Here is an 18,701-nt window from a genome sequence, read left to right on the forward strand (position 1 = left end):
GATCAGAAAGGTTAAAAGGTTAGCCTCAGGGCTCGAGTGCCCCCCCCCCCCACACACACACAGGCCGTTTGGTCCTGTCAGCTCCAAACTGATCAGTTCTGCATATTATGTGTTCTTGGCAAATGTCCGAGGTAACCACACACACACACACACACGCACACACACTACAGTATCGTCATGTATCGATATATACTCGTCGTTGGGCCTGTGGACCCTTTTTCTGAAAGTTAGGATTTCTGTGATTTACTTAGTAAACTTTTACTTGTTTTCTTCAGCACCATCAGGAAAGGCACAGATTAAACCGGTCCGAGGATGAACCCTCAACCCTCCTCTTCCTCCCGCTCCTCCTCCTCTTCCTCTCATTACAAAAGGAAAGAGGCTTTGCTCAGCGCAGTGAGAACTCGATCAGATTCAGAGTCCTCTGATGAGCGATGAGATGATGTCATAACAGGGAGGTCGTCTTCACGGAGGGTCGGCGGTTCACCCCCCCCCACCATACACACACACACACACACACGTAAACCTATTGCATCATCAACTCACAGACCACCACTCACAGCTTCCGTTTCAAACAGGACAGACCACCGAGTGCTGTGTGCGTCACATTAATACCTCTACGTATAAATATCTCAATATTTATTCATCAGACATGATAAAAATGCTTTTTGATTTTATTTCATGAGGACAAAAGGCGTCCGACGTCCGGCCGTCATCCGGCGCGAGGAAAAGAAAGAAGAGAGCGAGGCTCCGGAGAGACTTTAGAGAACATGACGATGTGCGACACGCCCACGACTAATCCGCCCGGGAACAAAACGCTGGTTTTGTCTGACATTAAGAAAACGGACGCGACGACAAACAGAGGAGGCAAGCCGCTCGGATACAGAACCGGAGAATTAAAATGTTTCAAACCGTGAGCGACGCTGAACAACAAGTCTCCGTCTAGCCATAAAAACTACTCTTTAAGTGCAGTAAAATACCATTATTATTATTCTCTTAATCTCTGTATTAATATATAGCCTATATGCATCTGATGAGATATTAAATACACGTGTTTTCTCTTCTTATAGCAGCTCAGGTTTGGTTGTGTTGACGTGTGAGTCTCACAGGCAGCAGGACAGAGCAGGTGAGCCCCGCCCCCATCCCCCCCCCCCCTCCCTCCCACCCCCCCACCCCTGACCAGGCACGTTGGTTTGGTCCAAGTGGTGAAGCCTCGAGGCTTCGTCTGTAAACTGACCGCTGGGCGTTGAACCACCGCGCGGCTCTGGCAATGACGGACAATTAAAGAAAAAAGGCGGGAAAATTACAGATAAACTTCATAATGTTGGATGGTTTTCCATTGAAGTGAAATTATGAGCGATGGATGAGCAACCAGCGTTTCCTCCACTTTTCTGTGGTGAGTCGCTGACACATCCGCAGAAAAGAAATTAACAAGTCATAATTAATTATATTTTCCCCAAGCAAAAAAAGCTCAAAATTGTGAGATGACTTTTGAGCCTTTTCTTTGTCGTCCGTGACAGTAAGCTGTGTACCTTTGGAGTTTTAGACAAAACACCGGCTGTGTCTCCGCGGGCCGAGAGGAACCAGAACATCTGATCCTGCGAGACAGAACCGGTCCACGAGTCGCAGCTTCTCCTCGTGAAATAACTGAAGCCCAGACTTAAACGCAGCAGGAGGCGGTGAACATGAAGGTCTTCGACTGGCAGCGAGTCGTGTTTCCATGGAGACACAACGACAGGAAGGGAGCGCAGGCGCCCCGGTGTGACGCAACGTCGACGTCTCCCTTCACGACGTTCGTAAGGTCGGAAATGTGTAAATTAAACGACACGTCAACAAAAAAACACAACGAACACGGGCACCGTGAACGAAACCGTGCGGCAGGATGAGAGCGTCAGATTGCAATATATGGCGGTGCAGTGGGCGCCCCCTAGTGGGGGGAGGGGGCACTGAGAGCGCTGCGCTCGACGTTGGACCAGAGGCGACACCATCAAAAGCTTTTTGTGCCTCACCACATCAGGCACTTTGTTTAAATCTCCCCGAACGCCGCCGCGGCTTCACTCGTACTCGTGGGCACACGCCGCCCGCCGGACCGGCTCGCTCCGTTTCTCCGCGGCCTGAAACCGGTCGGCTCTCCGTGTCAGGAACCCGTCTCGTGGTCTCGAGGACACGCCGGCCGCTCTGCTCCGTTGCCGGATGTCCATTCAAAGTGAGAAAGAAAAGATGATTCATAAATAGCGAGAAGAGTAAAAAAGCACGAGGTTTGGTTGCACACAAGCGGAACGAGAGAGAGCGAGAGAGAGAGCGGTGGCGTTGTGTCCGACAGTCGTCTTCGTGCGGCGCCTCGCGGTAAGGCCTCATTCGATGTACAATGCTTCGTCGACGGCTGCACGTGGATTTGTCTACAAAACAAACAATGTCATTAAATAATAAAAAGTGAAGCTTTCATTCAGTGCTCTGCGTCTCGGGGTCCGAACGAGTCGAGGAGCGGCCGGCTGAGAGGAGACGGGCGAGCCGCCGCGTGGAGTGGAGGCGACTTGATAAAATGGGTCATGCTTGAGTTGTTGTTGTTGTTTACGAACGTTCTGTTGCCGTGGCAGCAGAGCGGGAACACGGACAGCATCGAGAAAAGATGAACCGTCACAAACATGTCAAACGGGCGCCGCTGGGCTCAGCGCGAGGCTGCGGAGCGACGCCGGGCCTCACCGGTTCCGCTCCGAAGAATCACCAGTTTGTGTTTTCGCCTTCTTCTTTTCTTTTAACACGCAAAAAAAAAAAAGACTTTAGCGCTGCTGTCAAAACGGGAAAGCGGGGGATGTGACTTTTAAAAAGTGGAACAGGATCCATGGAGAGGAACGAGGAGACGAAGAGATGCAGAGCAACCGGCTGGGTTCAACTTGCATAACGTGGCTGTGACTCCTCCCTCCGACGAGGCCTCACCGGACCAGGAGCTGCACCGGCACGGGGGGGGGGGGGCGCTCAGGCAAAATACATGGTGGTCAGCGTGTCGTGGTGGATCTGAACCGCCTTGGCCAGCGCCTGGGGGTCCCTGCCGTTACTCTGCCCCGAGACATGGCTGCCCTCCGCACTGCCGGGGGGAATAATGATGGAGGGAAGGAGCGGTGAGTGACACAGAAACACGACAACATTATTAGAACTACATTATTTTCACTTATTCGGGTTAATTAATCCCACTTGGGAGAATGCATCAACTACACCCCTGCTACATCATAAAGTCTCAGAAAGACAAATTAATATATAAACTAGAACGGGCACTTGGTAGAGCGCATACCTTCGCATATCACAAGATTGGGCATTGAATTATGAACATTTTGGCATTAGTTCCATTCCAATTGGATAACAATTGACCGTGCTGTGGTAAAAAGAAGACTGACCTTTTCATGACCTTGACCTTTGACCTGATCGATCCCAAAATCTAATCAAATGGTCCCCGGATAATAACCAATCATCCCACCAAATTTCATGTGATTTGGTTTAATACTTTTTGAGTTATGCGAGGAACACGCATACAAATAAATAAATGGCGATCAAAATTCTTGAGAAGATGCAACTAGAGTTCATGAGTTATTTAGACATTAATGTCCCTCAGGACACGTTCATATTGATCATGTCCAGATGTTGGGATACTTAGATATTCTAGTGAACGTCTTTACTTGAAAACAAAAAGAAGAAGAAGAGAAATGAGTGGGTTCCGCCCACCTGTCGTGCTCCTTGTCCACCAGGTGGTAGCGGGCGCGGAAGGCCACCAGGTGGGCGTAGTAGGCCGGCGCCGGGATGGAGACGGAGCGCGTGCAGCGGACGTAAGTGTGGCACAGCTGGTAGGTGAGGAGCTGGAACTCGTCGCCGGTGAAGCAGTTGTCGTCCCACAGGACGTGGTAGTGGGACGGCCGGCTCGTTCCCTGGAGGCACAACAAACAGGGTTCTTACACATGTTGACCAGTGGATTTCCAGGACTTTAAACCAAATGTCCATGACCAAACTGAAATCTCGGTATAAACATGAACAATTTAGAAAATGTTGCGTATTAAAAGCGTACGCCGGCTTATATTTTGAGCGTCTTTCTTTAAAATATATATTAATTATTTCAAACTCGGCGTAAATGAACACGTGATTATAACAAATGTTCATAACTTTTCCAAAATGTTTATGATTTGAAGTTTTTTCCATGACTTTTCCAGGCCTGGAAATGACCATTTTAAAATTCCATGACTTTTTCAGGTTTTCCATGAGCGTACGAACGCTGAACACGGGGACGTGACGTCGCCGAGCGCCGGGAGAGACGCTCCCGTCACGGGCCGAGTGGAACACATCGGCTCCGATCGACGTTTACACAGCTGAAGCTTTGAGTGTCTGTCATCGTATTTTAATGACATCTTCGCCCGAAAACAAAGGAGGACGAGATGAGTCGATGATTGCGGTCGTAGACTTTGAGTGTTTGGAACCGCAGCAGAAATCTTGTTTTTCAAAAAGGATTAAATGCCAACAAATATAGATGAGAGCCAAACATCGGGTCAAATAAAAATATATTGTGCGTATTGGAAATGATGACATCCTTCTGTTTAATACATTTTGACACACACACACACAGACACACACACAGGGCTCCTGTGTGTGTGTCTGTGTTTGAGGGACAGAGTGACGGGAAGAGTTGGTGGACTATTAAACCGCGTGATATGTTCAATAAAGACGTCGAGGCTTTTATAGACGACGTGTTATTCCAAAGCTCCGGATGCCGAGCCTATTGACGATCTCCAGTAACCACGTCGGACCATTTGAAACCCCTCCCCCCCCCCCCCTCCCATCGTTCATAATCACTCAAATGCTTCTTCATGCAGATGGAAGTCGTCAATACAGCTCAGCACACGGATCTCTTTCATACATTATTGGTAGTGTTTAACTTTTAAAGCCAGTAAAGAAACGCAGCATCAGATGTTCAACATCCAGTCATTTCTTCAACATCGTCTTCTCTAGTTTGTTGTTGTTGTTGTTGTGGCCTTGGTGTTTAGAGGGTTAGTTTAGAGTGAAGTCCCACAGACTTTGATAAGTTCCGTACACAAAGATATGAACCACTCATTTAAAGATGCTGCAGCCCGAGGACAGTAACTCTACACGGTGTCGGTCCTGTAAACACAGGGAGGAACGTCTACGTTCATCCTGCTAAATCAAATCCCAAAACGATCACGTTCAGCGCTCTTGACCGGGGGGCCGGGGACTCTGGCTGCAGGTGTGGTGGGACCCTCAAGGCGTACCTGGATTCCAGCGTGACTGCAGAGGTAAAAGTCAAACTCGTAGGGGTGGGTGATGTCGGTGTCCACGGTGGTGCCGGCAGGAATGTTTCCACTTCGTCCAACCTGAGAGACGATGACACAAAGCCCAGGTGAGACGACATCAACCTGACATGTTATGTTCCGGTGGCGCCTCCCCTCTGCGTTCCTCACCCGCTCGTTGCGATCTGCACAGAAGAGCCGCGTGTGGTGGCGCTTCTGCACGACGATGTAAGTGATGCCCGGCTGGTACTCCTTCTCCAGACTGATGCACGCCTCCCGGATGGCCAGCAGCTCGTAGTACAGCACCTACGCGGAACACGGGGAGAGGAGACGGAAACAAATGGGCAACGAGGAGGTTTTGTGAATAGTTTCCAGGGTAGATTGAGAGTAATAATCAGACAGAAGACAACGAGTCAAGAAGATCTCGTGTTCATTCCTAGATTTCAGCCGAAAGGAGAGGTGAGGACACCTGTCTGAACTGCCCCTCCGACACGCCGTCCCTGTAGAAGATGATCCTGGTCGGCTTGTAGCGGGTCGATTTGTAGAACTGGATCAGGAGCTCTCGCACCATGGAGGCCAAGTCCTGGATGACCTCCTGCCTCGGCCTCTGGACGCGCACCGTAGCGCAGTACCTGCTGGGGTGGGCGTCCATGCTGCCCACCACCTGTAGGGGCACGGTCGGTCAGACGGGTCGGAAAATACAAAGACACGCGAAGCTATTGCAACGCAAGAGCAGCTGAGAAATGATGTCAGTCAAGTTTTGAGACGGGACTGTAGAAAAACAAGTAACGTCACTGTGGGAGCCAGAATATAGATTTGATGCTTTTTTGCTATCTTTGAGGGAAACACCGGGTGAATTGGGACTTGCACTTCCTACATTTGAACACAGGGTGACAGTATCATTAAAAGGGCATAGAGACAAGTGACTGCTCATGACAACAGGTGGGTGGGAAGCAAATAGGTTTTGTGGTGGTGTCAAGGTGTTAATATCAAAGTGATCCTGTGTTGTAACATAATCTATGGCAATTGTATTGGACATTAATAAATGTTTTGTTATGTCACGCAGCCAGGATTAAAGGCGCAGAAGAAGACAGCGTGTTGGACATTAAAAATGTTTGTGGCAGAACGTCCGACCGCGTTCCCCGCTCGCCCCCTAGTGGCGTCGATACTTAGAGTGGAACAATGTTGGGGCCTCTACAGTCATTTTAACAGAATTTCAGCAACTACTTGGTTCCAAAGTCTTTGTTCTTGTAGCTTCCCTCGTTATAAACACGCAAACTACGAATATACAGGAAACACTGTTGTGCGCTTTGTGTTGTTGTGAAGTGTGTCAGCAGGTAGAAGGCTGCGGCCGGCCTTCAACACCAACGTGGCTCCTTAAGGTTCTTTAACCCTCCTGAGACCTTCATGTACCAACAGCTTTTACCCGTGGGCTCAATTTGACCCCAGCAATTGAAACCGAGAGAAAATTATTAGAATTAATATTGTTTCCCAAGTTTAAGTGTGAGGTACTTTTTGTTTGTTTGTTGACGACCTAAACAGCCCTTTAAATAAATAAAAAAGTTGATATTTCTTATATGTTTTACACAGTGAAAAACAGCCTGGGGTCAAATTGACCGATGCGTACAAGTTGTGTTCAGGACATTGAAAACATATCATCAAGTGAATTTTATGTTTTCCCAGTTGTCCCCAATAAATTAGGAAGTCATGAAATATGAAGGAAAAAAATAATAATGTTAATCATTTTTTTAGAGACGTTAAATATTGAATGGGGTCAAATTGACCCCAAAGGTAAGAGGAGGGTTAAGGGGGGAAGTGCATTCTCTGGGCAGCAGACGGGCCGATAGGAGCCGTGCAGGTGAAGACAAAATAAAAGACTGTTGGCCATTGGTGAAGTCTCACCGCTGCAATAGACGGCTTCTTCCCGTCTCCCGCTGGAGGATGAGTGACGTCCGCCCCGAGGAAGATGACCGGCTGCTGGAACACAGATGGTCTGGACGGGTGACAAGAGGCACGGAGTTATCTCACGATCGCAGCGAGCGAGGAGAAGGAGATGAACGTCAACGTGAGGCTAAATGTCTCGTACGAAGACAAAATAAAAAAGGAATGAAAAACTCTTGTTTATCTTTATTTACCGCTGGTGAGGAACCAGGATGTTGTTGATGCCCCCCAGCTTGACGTTGATCTTGAGGCAGAGGTTGGAGAGGGTCTGAGGGGACGTCTTCACCACGTTCTTCACCTGCACACACTGGGTTGCCATGCCGAGGAGGGTGTCGCCCACGCGCTTCACCTCAGCTGCGGGTCAAAGAAGAGGGATGTTCCTTTTACTCTGAAACCAGCGTTTACTGTACGGCCATGAACGCCTCAAGACATCACATGACTGAAGTGAGGCTAGATGGAGCTTTTATCTATAACATGTAGCAGTAGCCTCGAGGTCAGAGCTTTAGATGCAACAGACACACAGACACACACAGACACACAAAGACACAGACAGAAAGATAGACACACACACACAGACAGAAAGATAGACACACACACACGTAAAACACACAGACATAGACACACACAAGACACACAGACAGAAAGATAGACACACACACACGTAAAACACACACAGACACACAGACAGACAGACACACAAAGACACAGACAGAAAGATAGACACACACACACACGTAAAACACACACACACACAGACAGAAAGATAGACACACACACACGTAAAACACACAGACATAGACACACACAAGACACACAGACAGAAAGATAGACACACACACACGTAAAACACACACAGACACACAGACAGACAGACACACACAGACATACAGACACACAAAGACACAGACAGAAAGATAGACACACACACGTAAAACACACAGACAGAAAGATAGACACACACACACACACACACAGACAGACACGTTAAAGACACACAGAAACACAGGCACAGATATAAAGACACACACACACAAGTAAAACACACAGACAGAAAGATAGACACACACACACAGACAGAAAGATAGACACACACACACACACACAGAGACAGACATGTTAAAGACACACACAGAAAATAAAAGACACACACACACAGACAGACACGTTAAAGACACACAGAAACACAGGCACAGATATAAAGACACACACACACAGACAGACACGTTAAAGACACACAGAAACACAGGCACAGATATAAAGACACACACACACAGACAAGTAAAACACAGACACACGTAAGACACAGACACACACACACAGAAAGACACACACAGACAGACACACAGAGATAAAGACACAGACAGACACACACGGACAGAAAAACAGACACACACACAAACATAAAGAAACACAGACACAAACAAACAGACACAGACATAAAGACACACAAACACATACACACACACACACAGAAAGACACACACAGACAGACAGAGAGATAAAGACACACACACACGGTGTATTGGTAACTGCTCTCACCATAGACGGGTGTTTTCCCGGGCAGGATGACGATGATGAGCTGCAGCCCGGCGTAGGTGTTCTTCAGGTGTCTGAACATGGGCTCCACGCTGTCGGCTCCCTGGGCGTATTTACAGAAACACGGCTGGCCTTGGATCGGCATGCCGGCGTCCTTTGAGATTTTGCGCAGCTGGTCAGTGAAACTCCTGAGCGTGAAGAAAAATTAAAATACCATCCATGACAAATGTTGTTTTTAAAATGTCACTACCGAGTCGCGTATTGGTTTAATCCATGGATGCAAAGTCTGAAATTACACTTCAGTAACTAATCTGTCTTTTTATTGAAAGCAACTGAAATACCCTTCAAAAATACTCTAGTTTGAGAATTAAAAAGTTAAATTTATACTGATTTAAAGGCCATGCTTTCAATTCATCCAACTACATTTGACTGGTTTCTTTAAATGTGAAGTTTTCCTTTGTAAATACATGCATCATCATCATCATCATCATTTGTTTTCCTCCAACTAAGCTGTGACGGTCGTTTCGGTGAACTCACTTCAGGATCTCCTCTCGGCACTGCCTCTGGGTGGCGAAGCAGGCGATGGCCCACATCTTGATCTCCACTCCGGTGTGAAACTGCTTCCCCCTCATGTCCCACACGCCGTGGCTGGGCGTGGCCACCGTGCGGTTCTGCAATGACAGCGCAGGGTTGATCTGCTGGGACTGGCAGTCACACGGACACACACAGCACAAAGAGGACACGCGCACCGACGGAGTCAGAGGTTCAGAAAGGATTCAGCCGGCGGCATCTCAAGGTCAAGTTCATGGCATCGGAGACAAATCAAGTGTTCTACTTCCGCCCGTGCTGGCTTGTCATTGGCTCATGCGTTAATTGCACGGCAGACATGCAAAACAGAGACTACTCATGAATTAAAAACAGCTTCTATACGTGATGTCTTTACAAAAGCATGCATGTGTAAAACAGTGTAGAAAAACAGCAAATTAAAAACGCTCAATGAAATTGATTAAGATGCAATGAGAGATAACTCACATGTGAGAGAAATATAACTATAGACTGTTGTCACAGGGTTTCCACCCAGAGTGTGGCTCGTTTTAAATGTTGCTCGTTTCACAGGCCAATGGTCACCAATACAAGGACTCACTTTGTGGTTTTGGCACTGGAAGTCAGAGCCATCAAGTGAGTCAGGGTTGTAGATAACAATTAAAACTGGGGGGAAGCCTTCAGTCTTGAACAACACGCATGCAAATGAAGCGTAATTTAAAAAGCAAAGTACCATAAAAGGCTCGGAGCTCACTCTGCCGCCATATTGCAGCATGGGGGCCGGCAGCACGCGGCCCGTCACCTGAGCCATCTCGTCTCGCACGCGGAACTGAAACTCCTGGACGAACGGGTCGGCCTCGTAATTCGCGCTCCTCACCTTTGGAGAGAGGAGATTATCTTTATTTAGAAAAACAGGAAGAAAAATAGGCATGCTTTGTGTAATTGTCTCTCATGTCCTCACCAGTCTGCTGATCTCCTCCTGCCGGTCAGGGGCAGAGCGGGCTGTAGCTTTGATCATGGTCGATGTCTGGTTGTCCGTTAGTTTCTTGATGCAGCGCTGTCCAGGTACAATGTTGCACACCTAAATAAGTACAAATATAAATGACAAAAACATCAGTCCAGGTTCATTCATATTTTAATCCGGCCTGATTATCAGAACACGTGTTGTGGTCGCACTTATGACCAGAAATCTGGATTGTGCGACGACAGGATTTCATTTAGCTGGTCTGTCTGTTTGTGTGCATCATTACAACCTTGAAAACACACTGGTGACACAAATTTAAACCACGACTGATTTAAAGTTATGCATTTGTTAGCCCAGAAAAATGCTGCGGTACTTGTTACACTAGTCCTTGGCAATGAGGCCCAACCCAGACCTGAGCTCATATCTCCCTATGAGCATAGCCGGTCCACCTTAAAAGATCAGCCCTCCTTGAGTGAGCCTGGGCATCAATTAACTTTCAGTTATTTCACTGGTTCATGAGTAAAAGTTTGAGCTTTGAGCAGCAAGTGGCAGATTCCAGTCCCCATCGGTCCTCACCTCCAGGGGCAGGTAGGTGTGTTTCTGTTCCTGGCCCACCTGCAGACACGGCAGGTGGGGGTACTTCAGCTGCAGGCTGTACTTCTCTCTGAAGTACTGCGCCACGGTCCGCTCCACCGTCTGACCGCTCTCCAGCTGCAGCGGAAATCTGTGGAGGGCAACAAAGAATCTCCTGTCAATGCGAGCCGGGGGCCAGCTTCGATTCAGAGCTCACAGTTAGCGCGGGGTGACGTGGAAACGTACGTCTGGAGGCTGGCGGGGCGTCGTGTCACGTTGCAGACTCTGTACTTCCTGCGCATGGTTCCACAGTGTGTCACTTCCACTTTAAGACCTGTGAACACGGAGGAAAAGCATCGGCAACAGGTAAGTGACTGCAGCTTCTTTTCATAGTGGAACAAATGAACAGGCTCAAATGCCTCCTTCACGAAGATTCAGCTTCATGCAACCAATAAACTGTCAAAACAAACAGCAAATAGATAGAATTCATGAAGCTTCCTAGTACAACCACTTGCTCTTGCATATCTCTCAGAAATTAAGTCAATGACAGTTTTCCAAGAGGTTCCCCTAACAGTAAAAAACTATCCTGGTTATAATAAAAGTTACTCATTAAGCATCTTTGGCCCTGAAGAGAGTTGCTGAGGAAAAACACTGGGAGAAGGACTTTTAAGAGGCTAGAGAGTTTATATATAAATGACTCCAGATGAGACGGTCCTGGGATTATGTGTGTGCACTGATGATGTCAGAGATGCGCTCACTCCTCCAACCAAACAGCGCCGGAAATGAAAGTAACCCCAACACGAAGATATTTACTTGTTCATACATGTACATGCTACTTACATATAGACTGGCCAGCAAGCACTGAACACTCATGAAAGCTGAGCCGCTGCTGTCCTCAATACCAAATATATACATTTCTATAATAGCCAGCATGGTAAATATATTTAATTGTATATATGTACCGATCAATGGGGTCAACCACACCTCCTTTACTTAGCGAGGAGGTCTCTCAATGTTTGTAAATACAACCCCCGCACGGCAGGGCCACGGTTTACCTTTTACTTATGCTGCTACTACTACTACTCCTCCTCCTCTCTGGAACCAGTCCATCAATGGATCGTGGGGATCGTTGATTGCATGTTACAGTTATATTATTTAGTTGGAAGGACTCCCCTCCAGGTGTTCCTGAGATATCGCCTTCATGTTTCTCTCTGTTCGCTAGTACACGAAAACAGCAGCTTCCCAAACGACAACACAGAAGGCCATATAAGGAAACACAAGCTGCCTCTGCTTGGCCACATACCTTTGATCTCTTTGGTGAACTTGACCCTGTGAGAGTCGGTGAGAGGCCTGGGCTGCTCGTCAATGTTGTGGATGTCCAGGACCTCGCACATGAACTGGATGACGGGCTGGGCTTTGTAGAAAGCTGTGGCTGACACTGGAAAGAGACGGGAGGAGAACAAACGCTCAAATCACGATGGCAATTGTTTTTTTGGGGGGGTTTATGCCGAGCCAGGAAGTTCACAGATAACTCTTACGGGCCAAACATCGTTGATCTCCTCATCTCCTCATATGAAGATACAGCCAGCCGAAGATTACCTTAACATAACGAGTGGAAAGAGCTAGCACAGCTCTGTCCAAGAAAAACATCTAAAGTTCTAATTAAAACGAGAGGTTTGGGTTTTAAGATGAGTTATGTGCTGGACTGGTATAATAGTCCAGCACATAACCCCACAATGTGTTGTTTACAACATTTAGTTTTTGTACGGATTAAGGAACAATATACACTACCGGTCAAAAGTTTTAGGACACTTCCCCCATTTTTCCAGTTTTTATTGAAACGTAAGCAGTTCAAGTGAATAACCTGAAATGGTACAAAAGTCAGCAGAAAACTGCCAGAGGTTAAACAAAAAAGTTTAGGTGACCAAAAACTGAAAAATAATGTGCATTTCAGAGTTATACAAAAAGGCTTTTTTCAGGGAACAAGTAATTAAGGGTTAACGACTTGCAGCTGTTCTGAAGTAGATGAAGCCGTGAGAGTTGATGCAATAATTCCTACAGGTGTGACGTGTCTCAACTTTAGTTGATTACTTACAAACCCAAACCTGTCTGCGTCAAAGCAGTGTAGGAACAGACTGTTACTACAACCTCTGAAGCATTATATGTGGACAGTATTGAACTGCAGGAAGTCGTATATTGCTCTGATTATGGAAAGAAAAAGGCGATTAACAAAGACAGACGGACCATTATAACCCTTAAAAGTATAGCTCTTTCTTTTAGAGAATTTGAGGTGTTCTAAAACTTTTGAACGGTAGTATATATTATGTCAACAACTGAATTTAAAAAGGGGCTCATCGGTATATTTTGTTTCCTTTGGACAGAAGCAGGTTAGCCGTTTCCCCTGGTTGCCAGTTTTCTAAGCTGAGCTTCCCAGCTGCAGCTTCACAGGAATAAATGCTCACCATCGATGTTGAGCATCATTTTCCACATAGCTGGCCGCACCGACTGATGGAATCCAAACCAGACCTCTCTCCCTCCACCGAGCGGGTGGTCGTAGCCCTCCGGGGCCGAGAAGAAGGATCGTCCGACGGGCGTGTACCTGGCGAGGGCAGACGGGGTCACAGCGGGGTCACAGGTTAGTAGAGCACCGGGATGCACGTCGACCCGGGAGTTGAGTTGCTTTGAGTGCAGCATAACACAAGCCCGAGGTTTTAGGTCACTGAAAACTATTTCAGTTAACGGATTTACCAGATGGCAACTTGAGGTGGATTACATGAAAGATGCTTTTAATAATAATAATAATGCATTTCATCCTGTCTCTCCGTGTTGCCACCTAATATGCTAAAAATATATCTCCAAACCGTACCCGTTAAACACGGGACAATGTTGTAGTGGTTGTAATTGATTAATGGATCTATAAGGTAACTCTAGGATTGAATTCAATAAGATAGGAGGTATTTTAGTATAAGGTCTGAATTTCTTTAATATTCCTAAGAAAACAAACCTACAAATAAATCTTTCGAAGGCGCAAACTCACTTCATGGAGGGCAGGTGTCTTAGGACCACGTCCACGGCGTGGACGGGGTTGGTGCTGATGGGTTTCTCCAGGTCCACCGGCTCGGCCACGGCGCGTCCCGTCAAGACTTCGTGCAGCATGTGCCAGCTGACCAACGACACGAACCTGATGGTGACTTTGAAGGGGCGGTCCTTCCCACCGTCACCTGGCAGGGTGACGTCCAGATCGACCTGAAGAGGGAAGACGGGGATTTAAGATCAATACAAAAGGAGGCTCGAGCCCATGAGCCTATTTTCAGGATGTCTCAAGATTAACTGAACTCTTTTGTTGGCCCAGACAACAGGAAACACCATCGTACAAACATCTGATGTCTTACCCCGCCAGTGGCGACAGGAAGTGGGCTAACAGTGTAGAGGCTTCTCTTCCCATCGTAAACTGGCAGACAGTCGCCGAAGATAGTCACCTTGAAATGCTGGACCATGGAGTCCACCACCTCCCTGAAAAACCACGACATGCAGCATGAATTCAGGCGTATATAAAAATAGTGTGATCCGTTTGTGTTTTTAAGAAGTATTGTCTCTCCGTCTGGTTACCTGTTGACCCGGCGAGGACATTTATCCGGCTTGATGTCCACCTCGTACAGATAGACGTCGATCTTGGGGATTTCCACCTGGAAGCAGTTGGCCAAAAGCTTGATGGGCTTCCCAAGGGTGCCATAGCAAGGCCGCTTTGGCAACGAGAAAAGGACTTTGGGTTCAGCCGGTGCTCCAACGTCTCCTACAACAGCAAATACCAAAAATAAATAAAACATCACGCATAAATGATGTATATTGCTGTAATGATAATTTAAATATGCTGGTATATTACAGGAACAGGGTTCTTATACATTTTGACCAATGGATCTCCAGGACTTTAAACCAAATTTCCATGACCAAACTAAAATCTCAGTATAAACATGAAAACTGTTGAAAATGTTGCGTATTGAGAGCGTACGCCGGCTTATATTTTGAGCGTCTTTCTTAAAAAAAACATATTAATTATTTCAAACTTGGCGTAAATGAACATGTGATTATAACAAATTTTCATGACTTTTTCAAAACTTTTATGATTTAAATTTTTTTCATGACTTTTCCAGGCCTGCAAATGACCGCTTTAAAATTCCATGACTTTTCCAGGTTTTCCATGACCGTACGAACCCTGAGGAACCATCTAAAAGGTGAACGCCAACGTGGCGTTAGGATACCGTGCGTGGACACGGTATTCGTATCACCCGTATAAAGGGTTGGCATTTGTGCCAAATCTGGACCAAACGAGCCCCAACATTCAGCGTCGCCCTATAACTGAACCCAGACCAGTTAACATGAACGTCCTCTACCCTCTGAAATGAGCTGCGGGAGGAAGGAAGTGGTTAACAAGGTGGAGGGAGCAGATGGTGGATGCTGGCACAGAAGATGGTCAGAGACGATAAACACTGCCTCGTGTCAAACTGACAACACCGGAACAAAAGGGCCGACGCCACGTGGACCCTATAGGAAAAAGGTTACGGCGGGAGTTGACATTTTAAATAGAGAGCCGCTCGGCGGTCACGGGCGTCTCCTGACTGACGGGGCCTTTGCCAGACGGAAAGAGAAAAAGTGGGCGGGTGACACACCAAGCCCATCTGACACCCATCTTTCAGAAATGTCAAACTGGAAAGTACTCGGTGCAAATCACACAACCACACAATGTCCATACACACACACACACAATGACCTATATGACAATAAGTCTGCACACAGACCTCCAGCTGTTCCGATGCCAAGCGGTGCGCTTTGAAGAACATTTTAAAAACTGACCAGCTGAAAAAGAGCATGAACAATGGGAGTGGCTCAGGTGAGGGCGACAGAGCACGTGGGCTGAAAATATAAAATGGTTTCAGCTGCTGTCGAGGTCTGACCCTGAAAGTGAGTGCTCTTCCTGCTGATTGGTCCCCAGGCAACTTTTTCCCTTATGCCGTTACCATGGTGATGATGCCCATGTTGCTACAGTCTCTCCACAGCAACTATAGGCACGCTGAGGGGGAGAGACAGGTGCACACAGGTGTGTCTCTTTCACATCGGAGCTCTAGTGACAAAAACTGTTAGAATTTTCTTCTAAACTATATTTGACTGTATTTGAATATTTAGTATTTGTTGATTGTTGTGATGTCATTTTGAGAGACATTTTTGTGTTACTTTATTATGTGCTCGTTGTTATTTTCTTGTTTCTTCCATTTACCGGACGGAATCGATCGTTTTTAACATTTCGGAAATGATGAAGATCCCGTTCCTGTTTTAACCAATATGCCGACTAAATAAGCTTATAATCTAAAGTTCTCTCCTTGCTCCGCAAAAAGTGACAGATCATTTTCTTTTGTGCAAAAATAAATAAAGGTAAGCCAAAAAGTGACAATAGGAACTACACCTTCAATTTATATGTTGAATTATGGAAAACATCCACAAATATGTCCAGAGAGATACACTACTGCACCATTAATGAAGTTCACTGTAGAATGAGCAACAATGCAGATATAAATTACCTCTAAAAATATATACTGCACAGCCAGTATCAGACCACACAGAGCTGAGATTCAACCAACCCCGATTTGGGATGAACTTCACTGAGGAACCGTCTGACAGTCCAAATGTCACGACTGTAATTGGGCCTTGAGGACTTGGCTGGGGAACCACAGGCTCCCCGGTTCAAGTACGCTGCGTGGACCGATAGCTGGAGAGCTGCCAGTTTGGCTCTTGGCCACCGCCGAGGTGCCCTTGAGCATGGAGCCAAACTACGGAAATGTAATTTCCCAATTATCCTGGCAAAAAATGTTGAGATTCGCCCCAATTTGATGCCGTTAATTTGCTTTAAAATTATTATTTAATGTATAACTCATAATTTTTTTGTGAATGGGTCACATTGCAAAAAGTAACTGTAAAGAAATGTGATTAATAAATTATATATTTGTCTTTGAATACTGGAGACTAACGTGTAAAACTTAACTTATATATTATTCATATAAACTTGTGAAGTGCGGACATCTGGAAAAACACAAAAAGACCAAACATTTTAAGCTTCTAGCTTGTCAACCGCCATGATATACAGCAGTAAATCTGTAATAAATGAGTAATATATATATTATATATATATTAGGGTTTGTACTGTCTGACACTGTTTTCAAATTTCAAAATGTATGTTACTCTCAGATAAAACAATGTTCGTGGTTTGGTTTCAGTCAACTAGCCCCGACTCCCACCGACCAACAACAATCAATAATACACAAGCTGTGGCTCTCTGTGTGCCCCGTGGCATAAAAGTAAATTGACTGCCATACCTCAATTGATTTTTAATTAACACGTGCAGTGGTTAAATGAACATTGTGCAATAACTAGGGTTGCTATGGCAGCAGCTGGTGTGTAAGCCCGTCTCACACACACACCCGAAAGTGAGCCCGTCTCTTTCAGGCTTCACGCACACCTGACGGGATCACCACCTGGCTTTGACAGCCGGCAAAGAATGACGTAGACATTAAGAAGAAGAAGAAAACGTGAGACGTCTGGGACACACACACACACACACACACACACACACACACACACACACACACACACACACACACACACACACACACACACACACACACACACACACACACACACACACACACACACACACACACACACACACACACACACACACACACACACACACACACACACACACACACACACACACACACACACACACACACCTCTTGTTGGATCTGGAGATGGTAAATATAGTTTATATACAATACAAGTGTCCATAACGCCTGGAAACTTCTTGAAACACAAGTGTTAACAACGTGCACCGTGCCCCCCCGAACACTAGCCTGAGGGTCTCACTTTTATCTCGCAGTCTGCAAATAATTCGAGTTATGAAGTTATTATGGCGGTTATTCGGGGGATCCCACCTGTTGTTCCGATTTCCATTCATGAGGTCTCTGTCCGGATGTCCCGGCCCCCAGTGATCACTTCTCCCTGCGCAGGTTCAGACCTCCCGCGGCCCTGCTGGCCGACACGCCGCCCTCCGGCTCCCCGGGCTTCGGTCGCTGATGTGGAACCGGGCCGCTCGGGGGTCCCCCTCGGCCGTGAAGTCTTCTCCCGCGACCCCTGCCGTACCGCAGCCGACAACTCCAAAGTTGCACAAAATGGCCCCGCTCCCGTCCTCTTGAAGTTCTTGCCCGTTGTATCTGAAAGAAAAAAACGCCATTGCGTCCGGCGTCGGAAACGTTAGTGACAGTTTCGACAGTTGGTGAAAGTGAACAGAGTCGTTAGCGGTGAGCTAGCGGCGGCAGTTAGCTTCAACAGTTAGCCGACGGCAACGAGCAACTCGCGAGACCGAGGAGAGCCGTTACCCGGTCGGTGGCTGGATCCGTCGTCCCGGTCGGTCACCGTGACAGTCCGGTGAAAAGATACGAGGGCTCCGGTCACCGTAAATCCACTATTCCCCGGCGTTCTCCTCGGTATCGGCGTAACCGGTCTAAAATCTGCACTTACACCGCCCTCACGCTCGCCGAGGTAAAACTCACCGGAATATAAAAACCAAGACTTCCGGGAAATTGTTTCAAAATAAAAGCATATACATATCGAACAACTTGTGAGGTTTGTTGAAAAGTATGTTTTGGCGTCTGTCTAATAGGTAATTATTGTTCAATACTAATAATCAGTGGTGGAAAAGACATGTAATGAATAACTCTAATTTTGAGTAATTAGTTTTGTTGTCAGATTCGGATTTTACAAACAAATTAAGATGTGTTTCCTTGCGACTACTCACTGGGTGACGGTCAATA

General features: G+C 46.6%; 1 protein-coding gene across 2 annotated transcripts; it reads right to left on the bottom strand.

Moving 5' to 3' along the window:
* Positions 1-1,156: 1,156 nt before the first annotated feature.
* ago3b (argonaute RISC catalytic component 3b) lies at positions 1,157-18,402 on the bottom strand. Of its 2 annotated transcripts, none has more exons than XM_056438273.1 (20): positions 18,267-18,402; positions 17,823-18,101; positions 14,449-14,632; positions 14,232-14,352; positions 13,877-14,085; positions 13,302-13,438; positions 12,143-12,277; positions 11,086-11,173; positions 10,843-10,990; positions 10,264-10,383; positions 10,036-10,179; positions 9,297-9,430; positions 8,763-8,947; positions 7,418-7,577; positions 7,185-7,275; positions 5,752-5,946; positions 5,454-5,588; positions 5,265-5,366; positions 3,715-3,914; positions 1,157-3,082 (listed from the first exon to the last, which is right to left on the bottom strand). In XM_056438273.1, the coding sequence occupies exons 2-20, from the start codon at positions 17,839-17,841 to the stop codon at positions 2,974-2,976; spliced, it is 2,616 nt and encodes an 871-aa protein (XP_056294248.1). In that variant the 5' UTR covers positions 17,842-18,101; positions 18,267-18,402; the 3' UTR covers positions 1,157-2,973. The 2 variants fall into 2 exon arrangements, with proteins under 2 accessions (XP_056294248.1, XP_056294165.1); XM_056438190.1 differs by having other exon boundaries at positions 9,297-9,463.
* Between the last annotated feature and the right edge of the window lie 299 nt (positions 18,403-18,701).

The sequence above is a fragment of the Pseudoliparis swirei genome, chromosome 1 (genome assembly GCF_029220125.1).
Source record: "Pseudoliparis swirei isolate HS2019 ecotype Mariana Trench chromosome 1, NWPU_hadal_v1, whole genome shotgun sequence".
Taxonomy (NCBI): Eukaryota; Metazoa; Chordata; class Actinopteri; order Perciformes; family Liparidae; genus Pseudoliparis; species Pseudoliparis swirei.